Source organism: Eurytemora carolleeae, unplaced genomic scaffold, assembly GCF_000591075.1.
Source record: "Eurytemora carolleeae unplaced genomic scaffold, Eaff_2.0 scaffold380, whole genome shotgun sequence".
NCBI lineage: Eukaryota > Metazoa > Arthropoda > Copepoda > Calanoida > Temoridae > Eurytemora > Eurytemora carolleeae.
In genome coordinates, this window is record NW_019396454.1 from 29,629 (window position 1) to 53,706 (window position 24,078).

At 34.6% G+C, this 24,078-nt stretch overlaps 1 protein-coding gene across 1 annotated transcript; it reads right to left on the reverse strand.

The window, feature by feature from the left end:
* Positions 1-8: 8 nt before the first annotated feature.
* Positions 9-19,496, reverse strand: LOC111703576 (uncharacterized). The gene is made up of 25 exons (XM_023475558.1): positions 19,389-19,496; positions 18,268-18,343; positions 17,890-17,961; positions 16,860-16,916; positions 16,036-16,159; positions 15,659-15,717; positions 14,709-14,769; positions 13,505-13,686; positions 11,910-12,032; positions 10,842-10,957; positions 8,977-9,083; positions 8,674-8,750; positions 7,324-7,441; positions 6,950-7,032; positions 5,973-6,083; positions 4,884-5,009; positions 4,657-4,731; positions 3,576-3,718; positions 3,041-3,087; positions 2,419-2,519; positions 1,766-1,877; positions 1,403-1,490; positions 884-1,150; positions 669-775; positions 9-55 (listed from the first exon to the last, which is right to left on the reverse strand). The coding sequence occupies exons 1-25, from the start codon at positions 19,436-19,438 to the stop codon at positions 9-11; spliced, it is 2,529 nt and encodes an 842-aa protein (XP_023331326.1). The 5' UTR covers positions 19,439-19,496.
* Between the last annotated feature and the right edge of the window lie 4,582 nt (positions 19,497-24,078).

Below are 24,078 nucleotides of genomic sequence, written 5' to 3' on the forward strand. Positions count from 1 at the left end.
CTTCATATCTAGTTAGCTTCCTCATCTCGCCTTTCCAGAAGGGGGCACAGACCACCTAAATATTTGTGCTTTGTTTAATAAGTTTCCTTTTTGGTGACAGCGTTCACTATTTCCTGCCCAAAACCTTTACATTTGTAATTGAAGACTCGATTAAAGGCGAACTAAAAATTATTTTTAAAAAAGTTATCAAAAATCTGCAAATATTTAAGAATTCGAATGTCGTATAGAGTTTAAATTTTTAGACGATGCAATCAAATCCCAATTTGTTTTTAAGTTAGCTCTTTCCTCCTTAATTGTTCAAACAATTTAGTAAAGTTACCAAAAAATCGTAGAATTTAAGTTTTCTAAAAAACTTCTTTAAAAACTTCAAATACGGGTAAATGGGATAAAGTTTTTACAAGACGGAACCAGATCCGGGTTTGTTTTATGCAGAACGGAACCAGATCCGGATCCTTATTATACAGGGCGGAACCAGATCCAGATTAATTTTGACAGGACGGGAGCATTTCAGGACTAATTTGATGAAGGACGTAACCATATCAGAAGCCATTTTATGCATAACTAAAGCAGATCAGGGTCAAATTTATCCAGGACGGAACCGGATCTGGATCCACGTCAAAATAAATAGATCCTAAGCACTGCATCTAGGAAATATAAAGTGAACTTACCCGTAGCATCAGTATTCTCCTCCCTGTACATGAACGGAACAAAGCTGGGAGTATCTTTATCAAACAGAGGTTTGAAGTTGGACTTCTCTCCTTCAAGCTCACTGTAGCTAGAACAAAGTCTACAATTACTTAGATAGTTAAGAATTTAGAATTAACTCCATAAATCTCAATATCAATATTAAATAAGAAACATGACGAAAACTACTCAAATGTACCTTGGCTGATCTACTCCATAAACAAACTGCGGCGTTGAAGTCTCCCTGTCTAGCCCTCCCCTGAGAACACTGCTACGAGGGGTGAAGTATTCACGATCACTCAGAGGGGTCAGAACATCAGAGCGAGGGGTGGAGGAGTCTCTGTCGAATACTGATCGAGGAGTGGGCATATCCTTGTCAAAGAAACTACGCGGGGTTGAGAGGCTATTATCGAACACACTGCGCTGGTCTTTGTCAAAGAACGGCTTGAGACCAGGTTTTCTCTCCCTGTAAACAATTCAAAGTAAGTTGTTGAAAAAAGAACATATTTTTTACGAGAATCTATTTACTATTTTAGCGCATTTTTACTTAACAAGATTGTTTCTTCTAAACTTTGCGCAGTGGAATCATGGAATGCAATTTTATGTAGTTCCTGAAAACTTGCACCTGTAATAATTGACAACACGGTAATTTAATTAATTACGTGGCTTATGGTCGGAATAGCTTATCATAAGACGCTAAAACTGTAATAATTATTACTTTGAAATAGTAACATGCTCAGCAAAGGACGCGGCAATCTTCGAGTACTCATCACTGTAGTCTACACTCTGCCCAGGCCAACTAACCCCTAAACAATTACACTTTAGATGTAAACAACTAATTTAACCTATTATAAAAATTTAAGAAGTCTTTATTTACAGTAATTACTTTCTGGCATAGAATTTCGAAAAATGTTGAAATAAAGATCATCAATTTAAAACCAAAATAATTTTTTTTTTTAAAAACAAATCACATCAGGATCAAATGTCAGGAACTGCCATCAGCTTCTAAAGATCACTTTGTAGCCTGAACTTTCTCCATTAAACTTAATTACCCAAAAATCCCTCAATTGTAATGTAAAACCTGTATTGGTATCTGTTTTCCTCCAGGTTATTTCTGGTTCCGGTCTCCACTCTGGGTCTGATCTTAGTAGCGCAGCTGGGGCTCGCCAGTTCTCCAGGTCAGATCTCTTCTCCTGAATAGGTGTTTGATTTTTTATTAGCCTGATCTACTACATCCGTAGCGCTTTAAGCTCCCTGGGGCCAAACAAAATTAATTTGAACTGCCTACCGCCGGTTGAAATTTGAATCACCGATTAATTGGTTCTTTAAACAGTCAGCGACGCAGATCAAACTCAATAAATTTTATCCCTAGATCCAGGTATACATAATAATTTCTTTCACCACGAACATTATTATTGTCATCGAATTAAGATAAAAATAAACTTGAAGTTATTTTGCAACATTTACAATTTTTTACCTTCTAATTCAAACATATACTAAAATTTGTTGGTTTTAGTATGAAGGCGTACAATTTGCTGAAAAATCTATTAACGCGAAAAAACAAGACTTTAAAGGTAAAATCCATTATATGCAGATTTCTCTTCAATTGACTGATCAAGCATTTAATTATTTATATTTTTAAGTGCCCTCATTGGACGCAGAAATTAAGCGTTCAAGATTTTTAAAAAAGGATGGAATAAAATAAAGTTCTGAATATTTATATAAAAAATTAACGATATGTAAGGGACACTGAACCTGGTTCTGATAAGTCCAGAAGTTGGAGGTTCTTGGTTCTCGTTGCCCCTGATAGTAGCTGGAGTAACTGGAGTAACACTCTGAAATATTTCGACACCTTAAGTTCTTTCTAAATACAGATTTTGAAGCAGGTGTAATTTTTGGATGAAGATACTTTTAGTGGCAGAGATATGGAGGATACCATGTGTAGCAGATTTTAATGACTGAAGTTCTGTACTTATGGCAGAAAATATTGACAAAGATACATTTGTGACAAATTTTGTCGCTTTCTGTGCAATAATTTGTGCTCAGGATTCTAAAATATTCTTAGTTCATTAAAAATCCTTCATAATTAAATTCAGGGGTCCATCAAGAGTTTAAGTTGAAGGCGAAGACCACAGTTGTTACTTATAGGCAAATTTTGCTGCTAAAGATATTTTTTTGAGGGCAGATGAAATGGACTAAAAAATTATTTATAGCTGATTTTATGAAAATATTTTTGTAGCAGATATTAATTGATGAATTTTGTGTGTAATTTGGATAATTCTAGATGCACCCCGATGCCCGACCCAGCACGTGGTTTTCAAATTTATTAGGTTTCCAAGATTCTTTCAAAAATTACCATTTGATCCTGGGAGTATATCCTGCAGTCTTGCTCTGGTGAGTCCTCTGAATAAATATTTAAATTATTTTCAAATGAAAAAAAAGCCAAGGGCTGACAACGAAGACCAAAAATGTATCTAAAATCTTCATAAATTAACAGCAAGATGTTTAGCTCCTTTTAACTCAAATAACGGTTACCGATTCTTTAAAAAATGAAGGGAAAGTTCTGATGATTTGTTGCTACAAAAGTCTTGAATGTTAAATAAAAGGTTAGAATAAAATAAATAAACGGCTAGAACGAACGAAAAAAAGCTAGAATAAAAGAAAAAATGTTTTAGAACAAAAGAATAGAAATATGATAATAATCGAAGTACAGAATAAACGAAAAAACGGCTGAAATAAACGAAAAATGTATTTTAAAAACAAACTAATAAAATTAGTAAAATACACGAATAAGGTAAGATGAACAAAAAACGGTCAAAATAAACAAAACAATGATCAGAGTAAACAGGAAAAGGTCAGAACACAAAAACGGTTAGAATTAATGAAAAAACCTGATATTACGCATCAGAGGTTTGTGCTGAGTATGATGAGCGTGCTGGTTGTCCCAGCAGGTTCTGCAGTAGTAGTTGAAGCAGTTCAAGTCCCTGCAGAAGTATGGACCCTGCTTCATGTGGCAGACAGAACACAGAGCATCCTAGATATCCTTGATATTAGTGAACAATTCTAGACAGAACACAGAGCATCCTGGATATTCTTGATATTAGTAATCATTACTAGACAGAACACAGAGCATCCTAGATATCCTTGATATTAGTGATCAATTCTAGACAGAACACAGAGCATCCTAGATATCCTTGATATTAGTAATCATTACTAGACAGATCACAGAGCATCCTAGATATCCTTCATATTAGTAATCATTACTAGACAGAACACAGAGCATCCTAGATATCCTTGATATTAGTGATCAATTCTAGACAGAACACAGAGCATCCTAGATATTCTTGATATTATTGATCAATACTAGACAGAACACAGAGCATCCTAGATATCCTTGATATTAGTGATCAATTCTAGACAGAACAGAGAATCCTAGATATCCTTGATATTAGTGATCAATTCTAGACAGAACAGAGCATCCTAGATATCCTTGATATTAGTGATCAATTCTAGACAGAACACAGGGCATCCTAGATATCTTTGATATTTGTGATCAATTCTAGACAGAACACAGAGCATCCTAGATATCCTTGATAATAGTAATCATTACTAGACAGAACACACGAGCACACTAGATATCCTTCATAATAGTAATAAATACTTGACAGAACACAGAGCATCCTAGATATCCTTCATAATAGTAATCATTACTGGACAGAACACAGAACATCCTAGATATCCTTCATAATAGTAATTAATACTAGACTTTATATTAGTAATCAGTACTAGACAGAGTAGAGAGCATCCTAGAGGGATATTAGGTGGCAATACTAGACAAAGCAGTGAACTGAAACTAATATTGAAATTAATAGAGAAGATTATTTTTTGAGAACTTTTTACACATTTTAAAAAATGACAATTCACAAAATGATTCCACTTTAAGTAACGGTAGTTTCTTGCAAAAAGCATTACCTCTAGATATGGGTCAACTTGGACCTTTTTGCAGAACCTAGGCGTCTTAATCTCGATGAAAGCAGCAGCAACAGCCTAGTAAAGATGAAGTATATTTTTTGTTCAGAGAACGACAAATAAACAAGGTAAATTTCAATTTTGTTTTCGTAAATTACACAACAATTTTAAGTTTAAGATGTACGCAACAAGAACATAAGAAGAAAACTAAAATTAATTCCTAATCTAACCTTCATATACGACTTGGCGTTGTTGAAGGTAACCCTTCCCGATCCTATGGGGTACTTGTGCTTATCCGTATCTAATCCAGCGTATACTACACCACCAAACAGATCATTGAAGATCACAGCCAGGCTCTAGAAAAAATGTCAATGTTTATAACGGTGTCGCGTCGCTATGGTGAAATTTAGTATCTATCAAAAAGTCTGGAAAAAAGTTAAATCGCATCCAATATAAATAAAAAACAAAAAATCGCACCTAATAGAAACAAAAAAATAAATGAAAATCAAAATAAACTGAAAGATATTGTACAATGCAACTTAACTATTTCAAGTAACAACACGAGGATTGGAAATCAGTCCAGCCGCCCTGTATTGATATTAAAAACATCTTTCTCACCGTTCAAATCAAATCAAATCAAATCAAATCAAATCAAATCAAATCAAATCAAATCAAATCAAATCAAATCAATAGTTTTAGGGCAAGCTTTAGACTCCATTCTTCAGCCTGGAGTTTCAAGTCCTGATTGTGAAATGGTTTTCAACCCAGATCAGATTTTACTTAAATATTTGCATTAAATCGTGAAAATTATCGATTTTTAATGTTAAGCGTTATGATCCCATCAACATGACCAAGTTTGAGCCATGCAACCATACTTAGATCCCTTTCCTTTAATTAGGGACCAACTTTGTGTTTAATATGAAGGAAAGGTTTGCTGTGTTCCTGCTATGCATTCCTAGGAATTTATATAGCAAAGGAAAATACCAAGAATTAATGAAGGTTAAGAAAGGTATTCAAGAAATTAATTAGCTTTAGATATACGCTAGAGTAATGATCGTGTTGTGGGTAAAGATTGGTTACTCAGATAATGGTTAAAAAAATTACGTTTTTAATAAGGCATGCAAATCTGTATATTGGGGTTGCTTAAAATTACTGCCAGAGTGTAAATAGTGTAAAATAATAAGTAAAAATAGCACTGTTTAAAAAAGTATGCGTCCTGAAGATTTTGTCTGAAGCAAATCAATTTAGAGAACTTATGCCGACACGAAATAAAATGAAATTATATCCAGGTCTACTAGATAGTTGGACATTCTCAATACCTGGGCGTTGATCATCCCGTGCAGGGCTCCAACGAACACCGTCTTCTTAGGGTCGAGGCGAGGGGAGGGAAACCTCACATAGTTGGAGTCAGCAACATTCCAGGGGATAATCTGGACAGAAAGAAATCCCATGTTAATGAACTTACTAGAATTTCAAGATTATTTCCAGAACCCAAAAATTCAGACGTCAGAAATAAAATCTGAAAATTTAAATCTGACCATTCAGATCTGGGAGAAGTCTGGTTGGCTCAACCGTTGAAGATTAAGATCTTCTTAATATGACATCAAAGCATCAAACATCAAGATAGTTTATGAAACTGGAAAGAATTCTCAACTTAAACAGAGTTGATCCATTTCTTAAAAAAGATCATTTCGCTGAACATGTTAATTTTTAACAGAAAACATAATAACCGTCTAAACCATAAAAACTTGTTTTTATCTAGTTTTTAAAGATCATTTCGCTTAACATGTTAATTTTTAACAGAAAACATAATAACCGTCTAAACCATAAAAACTTGTTTTTATCTAGTTTTTAAAGATCATTTCGCTGAACATGTTAATTTTTAACAGAAAACATAATAACCGTCTAAACCATAAAAACTTGTTTTTATCTAATTCTTAAAGGGACTGTAAGTGTAATTTTAAGTAACCCTTTAAATGCAAAGATGGCAATGCCCAATTTACAACGGCACCCTTGAAAGCTTTGTCTGAAGTATGAATAAAATATCAAAGTTTTCGTTTCTTTATAAACTGATAATTTCATTTCCGGGATCTCTACGAAAGTGACTAGCGCATTTCTTGTTTTTCAGAAGCAATGGAGAAACTCGCAATTCAAGAAAAACGAAAATCTTCTAAATTAGTATTAGGTAAAAGTTTCAAAAGTACCTTTGTAAATCGGACATTGCCACCTTTGCATGGAAGGTTACTTGAACTTATGCTTACATTCCCTTTAATGGATTTGTTAAAAGAAATGTCACCTGGATTTCTTTGGATCCTCGTTTCTTGGAAGATATCTTGAAGTAGAAGCTTCCACCGTTGGCAAAATCATGAGTGCAGTGAGCTGTAAATAAAGTTTTATATATCTTTGGATGTTGCTCAATAGAATTTTCAAGCAAGATGAAAAAAAACAAAAAAAAAACCAAGCGAGATCTTAATGGATTAAATATTTGTTCAGGGGGGAGGCAGGATTTTTGATAAACTTGGAAAAGCTTTTTCCCCGTCTTTCACATAAAAATTTGTTATTTTCATTTTCGCAAATTATAAAATGAGATTGATAAAAAGGAAATCAAACCAGAAAATTAAATAGTTTTATAAATTCAACTTCTTTAATGATGACCTCCCATGAACTTACCTAAGAGTTCCTGGACCCTGTCCTCGTCCTCGAATACAATATAGAGATAACCTCGGGGAGGAGAGGCTGCATCTCGTCCCGGCCACTCAACTCTGACAGGACCAAACTCAATGAAAGCCTAAAAATATCTTAAATTCTACCTTTTCTCAAAAATTAATTTGTTTCCACTTAAAAATCTTCCCCCCTCCCCCCATTCAGCGTAAACCATGGAGTAAGGAATAGAAGGGAGATATAACTGACGCGGTTGGCCCTACCATATGATAATACATGCTTTGCAGACGGGTACTTCATTAGAAATATTTGTCCGATGTACATTTACTGCGTATACAATAACCTATTCTGATATTTCATATAAAAATAGAGTACCCGTCTGCAAAGCATGTATAATCATATGGTAGGGCAAACCGCGTCAGTTGTCCCTTCTATTCCTTACTCCCTGGCAAAAACCAAAAGAAAAACATACCTGCCTCTGGGGAAAACCCAGATATGGGGATAATTTCAAGGGGAATAAGCAGAATTGATATTTTTGGTAAAAAGGATCCAAAAATGAAGAAAAAATTTTAAGGTTAAGTCTACTTCTTTATTTCGCCAAAAGGAGAGGCAATTCTTAAAATGTTTACATTAAGAAGGCAAATGTTCACAACTGAATCTATAGTCCTATGTAATCTATAATATATACTGGACTATCAGGGGCCGCTTTGCGCCCATCTTCTATTTCAACATGTTGCTCAAGTTTTAGCCATTTTGAGCATCACTAAACCTTCCCTGGGGCCATGCGAGGTCCACACAAAATTTGGTTACGATGGCTTCAATCGTTTAGACGCGTATTGCAATATAGACAGCCAGACAAACAGACAAGCAACGTATATTGATGAACTAGGCTTTCTTGGTGCTTTGTGTCCATCTTTCTTTCAACTTTTAATTGTGGACCTGTCTGTGAACATTGTCTCATCAAACAGTATAAAACAAAAACAAAAGAATATTGTGTGGATTTATGAATTTCTTTTCTCGGATTTTCAAAATTTTACGAAAATTAAAAACTTTTGGCAAAAACTTTTTATTATTCTGAGCATCTATAAACCTTCCCCAAGGGTCAAGTGAATTGTCAGAAATAAGTTTGGAACCGATCGGATTACCCGTTCTGACGTATATTGGATACAACAATATACTCAGGAACCCCTTTACCGATTTGCCTCAAATTTATTGGGGAACTGTAGAACCACGGAAATGTTCTTAGGTTAAAAGTTCTTAGTCGAATAGGTTGACTCTTATAAAGAAAACTTTGTGTCCAGGCAGAGCTGGGTTCCCAATCTAGTAGTAAATAAAACCAATTGTTAAAATATTCCTAACCTGAATGAGCGTAGTTTCCGTTATATCCCAGGGAACTCCTCCCAGGAATATCTTGCTGGAGTAGGATGGTTGACGTCCTAACAAATTAATCAAATATGATCAGTCATCGCACTCGATAGCGCGTTTGAAAACAGAGGGCACAAAGAGATAAAATGTATTGGTGAGAGCAGTTATATAACATAATCATTCCGTGACAAATCTTTTGAGATAATAAACCAAGGTTTTAAAGACAACAAGTTAAATTCTGGTATATGCCTCAAAAAAAAACAAATTTTTTTGGATTACGTTATATCTTAAATATACCTGCAATTTGCTTTGGTGGAAGTTGGCCACTCCAAGTACAGTTAGCTTCATGCTGAGAAGCAGCACTTCTATACTGCTTAGCTGCTCTTTCAAGCGCCAGGGGGTCCCTGAAATATTTAGGTTACACTTCTGTACTACTTAGCTGCTCTTTCAAGCGCCAGGGGGTCCCTGAAATATTTAGGTTACACTTCTGTACTACTTAGCTGCTCTTTCAAGCTCCACGGGTCCCTGAAATATTTAGTTCTACACTTCTGTACTGCTTAGCTGCTCTTTCAAGCGCCAGGGGTCCCTGACATGTTTAGTTCTACACTACTGTACTGCTTAGCTGCTCTTTCAAGCGTCAGGGGGTCCCTCAAGTATTTAGTTCTACACTTATGTTCTGCTTTGCTGCTCTTTCATGCGTCAGGGGATCCCTGAAATATTTAGTTCTCCTTCAAGAGCCAGGGGGCCCCTGAAATATTTAGTTCTACACTTCTATACTGCTTAGCTCCTCCTTCAAGAGCCAGGGAGTCCCTTAAATATCTTGATTTTTTACTATACTTCTATACTGCTTAGCTGCCCTTTCAAGAGCTAGGGGGTCGCTGAAATATCTAATTTTTTTACAAGATTTTATACTGCTCGGCTGCTCTTTCAAGAGCCAAAGGGTCCCTAAAAAGTCAACTTTTATTTTAGACTTCTACACTTCTTCACTGCTTAGCTACTCTTTCCAGAGCCAGGAGGTCCCAGTAATGATTTAATTCTATGCAATATTTTCATACTGCTTAGCTACTAAGAGCCAGGGGGTCCCTTAAATAGTTTAATTCTCTTCTTCACTTCTCTACTGCTTAGCTGCTCTTTCCAGAGCCAAGGGGTCCCAGAAATAATTTAATTCTATGCAATATTTTCATACTGCTTAGCTAAGAGCCAGGGGGTCTCTAAAATAGTTTAATTCTCTTCTTCACTTCTCTACTGCTTAGCTACTAAGAGCCAGGGGGTCCCTAAAATAGTTTAATTCTATTCTTCACTTCTATACTGCTTAGCTACTAAGAGCCAGGGGGTCCCTAAAATAGTTTTATTCTATGCAATATTTTCATACTGCTTAGCTACTAAGAGCCAGGGGGTCCCTAAAATAGTTAAATTCTATTCTTCACTTCTCTACTGCTTAGCTACTAAGAGCCAGGGGGTCCCAGAAATAATTTAATTCTATTCTTCACTTTTCTACTGCTTAGCTACTAAGAGCCAGGGGGTCCCAGAAATAATTTAATTCTATTCTTCACTTCTCTACTGCTTAGCTACTAAGAGCCAGGGGGTCCCTAAAATAGTTAAATTCTCTTCTTCACTTTTCTACTGCTTAGCTACTCTTTCATGAGCTAGGTAGTGATCAATTCTAGACAGAACACAGAGCATCCTAGATATCCTTGATATTAGTAATCATTACTAGACAGAACACAGAGCATCCTAGATATCCTTGATATTAGTGATCAATTCTAGACAGAACACAGAGCATCCTAGATATNTGCTTAGCTACTAAGAGCCAGGGGGTCCCTAAAATAGTTTAATTCTATTCTTCACTTTTCTACTGCTTAGCTACTAAGAGCCAGGGGGTCCCTAAAATAGTTTAATTCTATTCTTCACTTTTCTACTGCTTAGCTACTAAGAGCCAGGGGGTCCCTAAAATAGTTTAATTCTCTTCTTCACTTCTATACTGCTTAGCTACTCTTTCATGAGCTAGGGTTCCTGACGTAGTTAAATTCTGTACTACACTTCTATACTGCTTAGCTACTCTTTCATGAGCTAGGGTTCCTGACGTAGTTAAATTCTGTACTACACTTCTATACTGCTAGCTGATCTTTCAGTATATTGAAATGCGCAGATGATCTTCCAACCTTGTCCTTTCATGATATTCCCTCGTGTCGAAGCTCGTTTCCCTGTCCTCCCTGTCGAAGAACGAGCTGTCGACATATCTGTTCCTGTGGCTCTGCTGTAAATCCTCAGTACCACCCTAATAATAGAACAGTCGTTGCAGCAATGTATTGTGTGATACTATAAAAATGAAGGGCCATATGAAAAAAAAACACAAAAAACCCCCAAAATTAAAACGATTGTACTCTTATGACTGGATGTCCATTATCATATTTAATATTAACAAAACATTTGTACATAAATATATTAAATCTCTGCAGCAAGAGAGTCTAGGTAGCTTAGAGCTCTTTTCATAAAGCCCTTCTCTGTAATCCTTAAGATGAATTCATTTGAAGTAAAAAGGTTCCAGATGGGAACTGATCGATTTGGATGGTAAATTAATACGGTTGACAAACGCGCAATTTAAGTACTTTATATAAAAAAAACTTAGATACATATAATAATGTTTCATAACTACCTTAGGGCTCCGTTAAACAACGGTTCACAAACATAGGGTTAAACAACTTAGGTCAAACAACATAGGGTCAAACAACATAGGGTCAAACAACATAGGGTCAAACGACAAACGGTCAAAATGCAAGTGCTGTGGCTAGGAAAGGCTTAACCCATTGCATAAAAATATGTATTATTTCAGGGTTAGGTTTGACAATTTCTGGGCCGACCCCTGCGGCTAGGACAGGCTAGAAGGCCAAGCCCTGCGGCTAGGACAGTGGCGTTTTTGACCGTTTGTCTCTTGACCCTGATTCGTTTTACCCTAGGTTGTTTGACCCTCATTCTTTATACTAGATCAAGAGCAAGTATGTAAACTTGTTTTTATCTGTTCTGTTTCACAGATAAGGAGCTTGGGAGAACCTCTTCTGTGAGAGAGTAGGATACGGCTGAGCAGAATTTATTAAAAATTGAAATTGAATTTCCTTCAATTTCAGAAATACTGAATGCTAATGACATTAATCCAAGGTTAGAAATATTTGTATTTTTTTTCAGTTAAGAAGAGAGCACTTTTAAGTAAGTTATGATCATTGACTATGCACCTGTATTCCTAGTGGTCTAGAAGTAGTAGGAGTAGCTGAAGATAGTAGAGCAGCGAGAAGATTTGGTTCCTTACAAGCTTGGGTAGATACTCCTACTTCTTGGTACATAGCAACCTGTCTCTCCTAATACATTTTAGTATAATCCTACTTCTTGGTACATAGCAACCTGTCTCTCCTGATACATTATAAAATAATCCTACTTCTTGGTACATAGCAACCTGTCTCTCCTTTTACATTATAATATAATCCTATTTCTTGGTACATGGCAACCTGTCTCTCCTAATACATTATAATATAATCCTACTTCTTGGTACAAAGCAACCTGTCTCTCCTAATACATTATAATATAATCCTACTTCTTGGTACATAACAACCTGTCTCTCCTAATACATTATAATATAATCCTACTTTTTGGTACATAGCAACCTGTCTCTCCTAATACATTATAATATAATCCTACTTTTTGGTACATAGCAACCTGTCTCTCCTAATACATTATAATATAATTTTTCTTCTTGGTACATAATAACCTGTCTCTCCTGATACATAATGCCTTCGCTCATATAAGTACATAGCAACCAGTCTCTCCTTGTACATAAAAATATACTTTATCCTCCTGGTCTTTCCTAGTACATAATATACTCCGAGGTCTCAGAAAACATAGCTAGCGGTCCATTCTAGTACACAACAATATACTCCCACCTCCTGGTACATAGCTACCTGTCTTTACTTGTATACTTCTTTGTACATAGCAATCTGTCTCTCCTAATACATAATATTAAACTCCTACTTCTTGGTACATAGCTACCTGTCTCTCCTAGTACATTATATACTCGTTGCTCCTAGTACATAGCTACCTGTTTTTGCCAGTACATAATAATATACTCCAAGCTCCTAATACATAGCTACCCGTCTTTCTTATTACTTAAATACTCCTACTTCTTCTTGGTACAAAGCAACCTGTCTCTCTCAATACATGATAATATACTTATTATTACACCCCTAATTCTTGGAACATCGTAACAAAATGGTATATACCCCTACCTCCTAAAACATGGTGAAAGTCTCTCCTAATAAAACTGGGCTCCTTCTTAAACTGTATTTGGATTGAAGGGTGACTGTTATATCTATATAATTACATAGAAGAAACCTGTTTCTCTCAAGTACATAATAATATACTCCCACCTCCAAGTACATAGCTACCAATCTCACCTCCGAACATAATAATATACTCCCACCTCCAGGTACATAGCTACCAATCTCTCCTCCAAACATAATAATATACTCTCGCCTCCTAATGCATAGCTTTCTGTACCTCCTGGTAAAAAGCTTCAGGGTTAACCAATACGACTATGGAAATCAGTTGATTCTTTCATTTTTTTGACACTTTTACATGTATGTCACTTGTGACGTTTTGTATTAACAGAAAGTGAAGTTAAACCTTAAGCTAATTATAAATGACTAGTCCTAGGCCGTCACTACACTACAGTCTCTTTCTTAGCGGGTAACCTTTCAACTTTTTTCTTGCATAATAATTCTATTTTCTTTAATATACAGAACCCTGCATCTAATTCTACACTTCGCAAGCATCTTACTTTAAGATCCTGTAAGTTCTGGACAGCTTGTGCAACAGCAAGATCAGCTTCAACGAGGCTGGCCAAGGTTGGCCTCGCCTCTCCAGGGGAGAATGATCTCTCCTCTAGCCTCGAACCTGAGGATAAAGAATCCTCGCATTCAGCCCGGCGAAGGTCAGACAAAGAACTGTACTCGGCTGTTCCTAATTTAGAAGGTATAAACCAGTGCAAGAACCACATCATTTTCAAGGATCCGGATTCAAGCAAAATATCTTTTGCTTTCAAGAACAAAATCAGTAAATTTAAAAGTTTTTTTTTAACAGTATTAAGTTCTGGTATAAAAATGGGTGGAAAAAAAATAATTTTAGCATTCTTCTTTCTTAAAACTTTAAAAATTGTTCGCCAATGACCTGGATCAGGAACCATTTTTTATCTGGCTGATCCAGAATCCAAATCCGGATCCGCATCAAAGTGAAATGGATCCTATGCTTGGGATAAACTTTAATTTGTCCCATTTTTAAAGCATATTCATTTTCTTGCTATTGCCTAAATTCCAACGTTTAATTTGAAATCATCATTATTCCAACTGGGAGATCGATTTTAACAGAATTTTTGAAATCTCAAAAGAACAAATTCAAGATATTTCTGATCAAAATTGATTTTTAAAAATCAAATTTTATTTATGAAGTTTGATATTTTTGGATGAGCATTGGGCATTCTTTTTGTAAAATATCCAATATGTAAACTAGATTGGGTTAACAGAGCTGAAAACTTTAGAATGGGATATCCTTAATCCTGATCGGATAATTAATCTGGAGATTAAAAATGAGTGGAGAACAAGCAATATTTAATCTCCAGATTAAGAAAAAGAGTGGATTAAGCCTTAATCCCGATATCCACCATTCTAAAGTTTTCAGCTCAGGTGAAATTATCAAAATCGAAGGACTTAATAACTCAAATATTCTGTGCTTTTTTAGATTATTCGTTGAAAAAATCTCAGCCTTATTTCAATATGTTTCACAAAGCTAGTTTCTAGAAAAATCAAATTCAACATAATTAGTTATTTTTAGCACAATTTTTTCGCCTCCAAACTTATTTCAAAGTTTTATTATCGACAAGTTTACTTATAACATTTTAAAAATGTGAATAACAGATTAGATTATTATTTTAGATATGTTTTTCAAAATGTTAAGAAAATTTGTCGAGAATAAAAATAAGTTTTTACCAGAAAGGAAACTACCGTATCCAGCATCACTCTCAGGGGAGTCACGACCCATCAGCAGCGCCTAGATAAGGTTGGTCAAAATGTCGTCTTTCGAAACAGTTAATCGATTTCGTGATTTTTATAGTATTTTTATCTCAATATTAAAGGGGCGTAAACAAAAGGGTGATTCATCTTCACAAACATTTTATATTTTTAATTTTATCTGTATTTATTTTTCCATTCTTACAAATACTGAGCTAGCACAAAAATGCAATAAAGTTGATTTAGGTAAATCTTGAAAATTTGACGTAAACCTAAGAAGAAAATCTAAAACTTAATTCTAATAACATTCTAAATAACTACAAAATTCAGAAACAATAATTCGTAACCCTCAACTGGAGCTTATGTTTATTTACGGCCGGGTACATAGTCCTATAACCTGGTTAAATCTTTATTATCTTTGAAAACTAGTTAATTTAGAAATTAAATTCCATCTTAATCCATGTAAATAAAAATACATTGAAAATAGTGTTTTATAACTGCGTTCAATTCAAGTTCTGATTCAGAATGTCGTCCTAAACCCCAATGTTGTTAAAGTTTGCTTAATTTTTAACCTTAATAGTGCAAAAACTATCAGAAAACTTTAAAAATATGTTGATTAGAAACTTGATCTTTGGTTTCTGCATTCAATCGAGTATATTGATGGTTTAAAGCACAGAAATAACCCAATTTTGGTCTACAAGGAACCCGGTCAGTGAAAGAAAACGGGCTACACAAATTCCGTACAATCATCTCTGAAGTCTCATCCTTTATGAGTAACCCTAGATATAAAGAAATATCAAACTGATACAAAGAAGTATCAAAATGATATAAAGAAGTATCAAATGATATAAAGAAGTATCAAAATATTGAAGCATAATTAAAAAAAAAAAATTCGATTAAAGTTTCACAAATCTAATTCTGGCGAGTACCTGCTCTAAAGTAGGACTTCCTGATTCACTGGCGTGTGAACGACCTCTGATTGGGCTCCCTAAATAATAATTATCATATTTTGTGTTCTATAAATAAGGATAAGCCATTTTTTCTTCAAAAAGTATTTCCGAAATTAAAGTTAAAATATTGACCGAAAATTTCAAGTTTCTTCTTTCGCTTCATGACATTTTCCTTAAGATTATTTACAACTAGGATATTTCTTTTGTTAGATCAAAGGATTAAACCGTTTAAATGTTATCCCCAAACAAATATAATCGTGTAATTTTTATATTCGGATGGCCCCTGATTCTTTATCACCCCAAAAATGATTTGAGAAATCAAAGAGGTTTTTTTAATAACGTCCCTGTCATGCTACCTGGTATGTTAGATATCCCCTGTTGAAGGGCTGCTGCGCCCCTGAGGAACCCCTCCCTGACTTCAGGGGTGCTAAAACTAACACTCCTGGGACGGTTGATTCTGCTCACCGCAGCGAACTTGTTCTGAACAAATATACTCATCTTAACAGCTTAAAAACTGTGTTCTTACAATCTTTCGTTGATAAAATTTGTCCCAATAATACTAAAAATAAACAAATCCACAAATCTAGCAAAATTTTATCCATAAAAAGTTCAAATTTACACACTTTTAGCTAATTCAAGATTTAAGCGTTTCAAACTTCTTTCTTCCAGATTGTAAAAATAACAAATTTATATTCAAACGCGAGTCAGAGCTCAAAATTTGGGTAGAGCAAGTGAAATGACAAAATTCGTCATCACATATTTTTTAAAGATTTATTTATTACTTAAATTTGGCGCCTTTTACACATCATAAATATATGTACTATAACCTTTCATCGAACGGTTTCTCCTTGATATCTTAACTGCCTCTTAATTTTTAAGGCTATGCTATGCTATATTTACAACGTAAACTTTGAAATCTTTTACTAACACTACTGTGAGGGATTCAACATTGTTCTGCTGAAAAGTGTTTCAACGTTCTGACAACTTTTAAGAAATCAAAATATTCTTAATTCCAAAAAACAAATATTCATAAGAGAAAAAATGTGATTTTTTTCCTAATAATCTTGATAGGGCACCGTTGTAAATCGGACACGCTGCTCTAAAAAAGACGAGTCGTTAAAAATAACGGTTCTAGTCCTTTATCTAACCCAAGAAGATCAGGATTCAGGATATTAGTTACCTTTAGGGCGCTACTGAGAGGAGTAGATTCATTTCCAGGATGTATCCCTAGCAAGGCCTAGAAACAATAGAACATGGTTTAACCCTCAAGGATTTTCATATGGATTAATGAATATAGGGGGCTTGAGAGTTGAGCAGTTAAACAAAAATTACACAAAATTTACTTTAAAATTAGATAACATTAGGGTAGTGTTAAAACTTCATTTTGATTATTAAAAATTGGTAATTTTAACGAACAAAAGCAAGGAGAGTAAGTACGATGCCACTTATGTGGCCATTTTCTTAGACGTTATACGATAGGTTGAACAATATTCTCACATTGGTTACGCTTTACCAGAGCAGTGTAGATAGATAGATACGACCTATAGTTGTACCTATGGTAACATGACTAAGAAATTGGTCAATGGTTTCGTTAAAATCTTCAAATGAATGTTTAGCGTTTGATAAATCAGATTTTTTTAACAGTTGCGGTGGCGATCTGGATCACATCTTGCTTTGCTTTGCTTTTATATTCCTCTCTTCATTTGCCTTCTAAAACTTGACGGCTAAACCGATCGAGCGCAGCATTTTTGAGGCAACTCACATGACCTGTGGGCTGTAAAAATTGAAAAGTTTAGCTCAGAATAAATGTAAAAATTCATTACTTTTAAAAATGCACTAACTAAAACTTTAAAAAAAAAAAGAATTTTCAAACTTCAAAAATTTCAAACTTTCAAAAAACTTTAACTCCAAATTTCTTTCCCAAAATCGTTTATTTTATAGTAATTTATATCTCGAAATTCATTCATTTACCCAAACAATATGTTTTATCCATCCGAAAATTCGATTTAACCCAAATACTGGAAATAACTTAGTTAATTCCGGAATTTAACTAATAGTTGCGGAAGTGGCCGCTGTTGCCCGTAGAATTTTAGCCAATTTGGTCCAGCCGTTTGGCCAGCAATCAATTAACATATATATATATATATGAGCGAAGAGCTTTGTTTATAAATAGAACCACAAACCAAAGTAACCATTGAAATTGTTTATACCTGTATATAGTTAATAGCCGTGTTATCAGAAATTCTTCTCTGATGCTCTGCGTCTCCGGTAGAATCTTCATCCTTTAACAAACATTCAATTTAATTTACACAATAAAAATTGGTACAAATGAGGCAAAATTTTGGTAGGGATATTGAGTATTGACGCGTTCATGAATTACTTTTTCATATCAACCCCCCCCCCCCCTAAAACATCCATAAATTTGATGAGCGATTATTATTAAGATGTAAAAATGAAAAAAGGCCTACTTTCATATTTGGGAAATTGCACATTTGGGAAATTGCACATTTGGGAAAATATCTTTGGGAAGTTGCCGCTTGGGAAAAGGCATTTTGGAAAGTACCCAACATCAAAAAAGAAGACCCTACCTGTTTTACTAATAAAGCTGAGAGATCTGCTTTCTCGGAACCAGACAACAAGGCATTGATAGTTTCATACAAATCTCTAAAAACAAGTTGTTAGAGGACACTTGTCCCTTTACAGATACAAGTAATTTGAGGACCTACTCAATAAATTTAAGTGTGTGAAATTTACTAAACAATGTTATAGAAGCAAAAAAGTATTCTACTAGGAATACCAGACATGTTTGATAAAGTGTATTTTCACAAATATTAAACATGCCCATTTTAATATTCATTACTTCTGCAAGTTTATTTTGAACTCAGGTTTTAAGCCAGTTCCATGGATTGGACACCAGTCATTTTAAGATTTTAATTTTGGTAATTTCCTNCCTCCTATCAATTATGTAAATTAATCTCATATGTATCACATGGAAATTGGTCATGTGGCCGCAGCGCCCGAACCCCTAGCATGTCCGTGCCGCGGCCATCTTCAATTTATAAATATTGTAGAGACATGCCAGATTCTGTAAAATGAATGCTGAAGGCTCACCCCTACTAATCGAGGGGTCCAGTGGGATTTAATTAATGTCGTTTAGGGTCCGTCCTAATATACAATTTATCTTTCCATTTTGTCTACGACCTTTAATTTTAGGTTACTTTGTATTTCTTAAGGCTAGGCTAGGTTATGACAATTTCTAGGCCGAGTGCTGCGTCTACGACAGGCCAGGGGGTTGAGCGCTGTGGCTAGGGGGGTTAAGCGCTGCGGCTAGGACAGGCTAAGGGACCAAGCGACGCGGCCAGGGAAGTCTAGGGGGACAGGCGTTTCGGTCACATGACGAATATCCATGTGTTGCATGTAAAGCTAATGTACAAAATTGATTGGAAGGAGGGACCCGNATACCCCACAAGTAGATATTTCTTACATTTCTTCCATTAGAGAACTGAATTAAAACCGATTAATGTTGGTTCCCCTTGAATTTCGGAGCAGTTTTGATTTGAGACCAATTATAATTAAAGATACTTACAAACCCCAGCATAGAAATATCAACCCCCCTCCCCCAAAAAATGGACATAATTCGACAGTGAACTCAAATTTCAGGGTGTTCTTAGGAGAAAAAATATTAAATTAAATAATTCTCCATCTCTACCTGTTCGCTGAACTTCTTGTCTGCATCCGGCCTAATTCATTCAGAGGCATTTTAGTCTACAAAAACGGAAAAAAACGTACTTGTTAACATATATTTCAGTCACACTTAATAAACCCCTTCCCCTCACCAATTTTCCTTGGAATGCACGAAATTCTGTTGGGAAGGCTAACCGGTTTTGTGGTAATGTGTACTCTCTGTTAAGTTGCGTACAAGTGTACGCAACTTAATGAGAGAGTACAAATATGAAACTCACAGGGGCATTACAGAAACTATAGAGGGGAGGGAGGATCGATGCTCATTTTTAATCCTCAATGGGATTTAATGTCCCTCCAATAACATAAACTTTGTATATATTCAAAATAAAATTCTTATACCTTAATAATCGCAATAAATAACTTTTTAAATACCGCCATGATCATAAAAATTGTCTAAAAAGTTTTGTGAAGTAAAGTTATTAAATTTGGTTAGTTAGAATTTCAAACCATCATTTGTGTGCGCAGTGACTTTTACTAGTTAGTCTATTTCTACAATATCTGTATTTAGCTCAAAAAATAAAAACTGGACCTTCTAATCAAAAAAAGATTTTGATAAATGACTGTCCTAAGATCAGATTTAATGAATAGCAGAAGTGGTTAAACTATGTATGGCTATTGAAGATACATTCTTTTTAAGTGCACTCTCAGCAACACTAATTAAACTATATTTAAACTAAGTTTTCCAAACAAAAGTCAACTTACTAAAGTTAAAACTTTTAAACCAAACTAACATTCCCATGGTTCGTCCGAGCTCCCCAAAAACTTTAGGCAAATCGTGCAAGGGGTACACAAGTTTTGATCAGACATACAAACAGAGATAACTAGTATGTATATATGTATAGATAAGAAGAAATTTTCGTTGTGNATTTACGATTATACATTCTCCATTTACGATTATAAATTCTCCATTTACGATTATAAATTCTCCATTTACGATTATGACTTCTCCATTTACGATTATAAATTCTCCATTTACGATTATAAATTCTCCATTTACGATTATACCTTCTCCATTTACGATTATAAATTCTCCATTTACGATTATAAATTCTCCATTTACGATTATATTTTCTCCATATACGATTATACATTCTTCATTTACGATTATAAATTCTCTATTTACGATTATACATTCGATCCATTTACGATTATAAATTCTCCATTTACGATTATACATTCGATCCATTTACGATTATAAATTCTCCATTTACGATTATACATTCTTCATTTACGATTATACATTACCCATTTACGATTATACATTCTCCATTTACGATTTTAAATTCTCCATTTACGGTTATACATTCTTTATATTTACGTTTATAAATTCTCCATTCACGATTATAAATTCTCCATTTACGATTATAAATTCTCTATTTACGATTATACATTCTCCATTTACGATTATACATTCTCCATTTACGATTATAAATTCTCCATTTACGATTATACCTTCTCCATTTACGATTATAAATTCTACATTTACGATTATAAATTCTCCATTTACGATTATATTTTCTCCATATACGATTATACATTCTTCATTTACGATTATAAATTCTCCAATTACGATTATACATTCGATCCATTTACGATTATACATTCTCCTTTTACGATTATACATTCTCTATTTACGATTATAAAATCTCCATTTATGGTTATACATTCTTTATATTTACGTTTATAAATTCTCCGTTTACGATTATAAATTCTCCATTTACGATAATAAGTTCTACATTTACGATTAAACATTCTCCATTTCCGATTAAACATTCTCCATTTACGATTATACATTCTTTATTTAATATTCTACATTCTTTATTTACGATTATACATTATCCATTCACGATTATGCATTCTCCATTTACGATTATACATTCTCCATTTACGATTTCAAATTCTCCATTTACGATTATAAATTATCCATCCTTATAAATCTATTTTGAATTTTGGAGAAACGAGGGGGGGGGATTAAGGGCCCCTTTGTATGCCCCTGATGGTTTGTATAGGTTATATCACCCTTATTATCCTCTTCCGTATCTATTTATCTAAACCAGAAGGAGGTGACGCAACTTCCGACATTATTTTGCGTCATTAGAGATTATACGCATGATCAAAGAAAATATAAATTTCTCTGATCTATAGGCGAACGTAAAAGAGGAGAGGGGAGCGACGGGTAGAAAACAAAAATACATTTTATATGAATTATGAAAGTAGCCGTGCTTGAAAAATATTATCAGTGGAAAAAATTGCAGGAAACTTCAACTTGCTAAAATTAGAAAAATAATTTTGATGTATTATGATGTTTTAAATGTAGGCTTCTGTTTTTTTCTGCTTTTTCCGTTAAATTATAAAGAATTTTATTAATTTTGAGGTTTTTGAAAGTTTGTTTAAATCCCCCCCCCCCCCNAAGGCAATGAAAGTTAATTGTTGTAGCGTATTCTCTGCGTACATATTGCAACCAGTGTCCGAATTTAATGAATTTAAGCCGCGTCTTAAATCAACCAAAAACCGGTTTCAATTTAGCGCCGGCTTAAATCTTGAAACAGTGAATACAATTTTAAGTGAAACCAACCATATTTGAGTATCAGCTTAAATTTAAGCCGGCGCTCAAATTCTTTAAATTCGGTCTCCGATCTCTTAGGCGGTGTTTGTAAACAATAATAGATGCATAGTGGTCTTCAACTTCTAAGTATCCGAGGAGGATAAAAGAATTTAATTTTGATAATTTTGAAAAATCACAAAATACTTTCCTATAGACAAGGATATTTCATTGATTTTTATGTGATCACATATTTATGTAAATTAGTGTTATGTACACATAATCATGCGTGTTATTAAATCCATTGAATATTTATTGTTTATTTGTTCCGGTTTCCTAGATTTCCTTTTACTGTTTACTGTTTACTGTTTACAAACAACAACATTCATATAATGTATGTGGACCATAGAGTAGATGTATTCACAGAGTCATCGAGTATGTCTTGGTGTTTGTAGACCACAGAGTAGTATATTTACAGAGTCAAAGAGTGTGTCAGGTCGAGCCTGTAGACCACAGAGTTATAGATATTTTTTACAGAGTCATAGAGTTTGTCTGATTGTCTGTAGACCACAGAAAATTCACAGAATCATCAAATATTTCTATAGGAGTTTGTTTAAGTGTATCTGAAAAAGTAGCAAAAATAACTAAAATTAAGTGTTCCTTTTTGGTACTTATTTAATGGTACCCTTACAGAAAGAGGCCTTAAGGACGACAGTATAGATTAGTTCCACATTTATTGAAAATATATTTCGGTCTGGGTTGACCCTCGTCAGTTCTTGAGATTGTTTCTTCACAAAGATTAAAAACAAACAAAATTATTCATTTTTGATAATTTATTAATGCTTTACTATTATCACAATAACTGTAAAATATTAAAGATACACTACAAATAGAATCATAATTACAAATTAGTTCTGTGTGAAAAATTTGAAAGTTCATTGAACAAATTAAGATTTAATTTGATAAAAATAATCGTTTTTATCCCATGAAGTCATATGAAGTTATGATAACATTTAAGAATCTAAATACATAACATTAATTAAAGCAATTTAAATACATGAATATGGTATTTATTAAACCAAAGTTAACCGTTACAAATATACCTATATAATGGGGGGGGGGGTAATTTACTCAGTTTTTAAAGGGAGTGTTCACGAAAAATAAAAGGGGGTGTAGGTTACCAAATTGAATTCATAATCAAATGGCTTCAATCGTTTTTTTCGTCATCAAGAACTAGGAGAACAAGAGTTAGGAGAACCAGGAAAATCAGGAGAACCATGAAAACCAGGAGAACCAGGAGAACCAGGAGAACAAGGATTATCAGGAGAATCAGGAGAAACAGGAGAAACAGGAGAAACATGAGAAACAGGAGATTCAGGAGAACCAGGAAAGTCAGTAGAATCAGGAGAAACAGGAGAATAAGCAGAAACAAGAGAAACAGGAGGAACAGAAGAATTAGGAGAACCAGGAGAGTCAGTAGAATCAGGAGAAACAGGATAATCAGGAGAATCAGGAGAAACAGGAGAACCAGGAGAATAGGAGAACCAGGCAAACCAAGATAATCAGGAGAATCAGGACAATTGAGAGCCAGAGAACTAAGAGAACCAGGAAAAACAGGAGAAACAGGAGAAACAGGAGAACCAGGAGAACCAGGTTAACCAGGAGAACCAGGTTAACCAGGAGAACCAGGTTAACCAGGAGAACCAGGAGAAACAGGAGACCCAGAAGGACTAGGAGTACAAGGAGGATCTGGAAAACCAGGATAAACCAGGAAAACCAAGAGAACAAAGAGAACCAGGAGAATCAGGAGAACCAGGAGAACCAAGAGAAACAGGAGAACGAGGAGAAACAATAGGACAATTTTTGTAGACCCCTTCGACTTCTTCTTTCCAATTTTCCCCACCTCCCCTTTACTTTTCCCCATATTTTACAACATGTTCCCTGTTCTTCCTCCCCCCCCCCTCACACACACTCGATCCCTTCATTATTACTCCTTTAAACCAGGAAGTGGAGATCGGTATTTATCTGAGCTTACTCAAGGATGTGATAACACAATAGTTTTTCTTTTTTTCTGATCAATGGAACCAACGGAACGAAATGGAACAAATTGTTT

What these genes read in the sequence shown, in the direction of transcription:
- LOC111703576 (XM_023475558.1), bottom strand. Translation starts at nt 19,438, where the DNA reads ATGCCTCTGAATGAATTAGGCCGGATGCAGACAAGAAGTTCAGCGAAC. An exon ending in CTAGACCACTAGGAATACAG is followed by an intron (nt 10,958 to 11,909) that starts GTGCATAGTCAA and finishes TTCTATTATTAG; the next exon opens with GGTGGTACTGAGGATTTACA. An exon ending in AAGTTGACCCATATCTAGAG is followed by an intron (nt 3,719 to 4,656) that starts GTAATGCTTTTT and finishes AAGGATATCTAG; the next exon opens with GATGCTCTGTGTTCTGTCTG.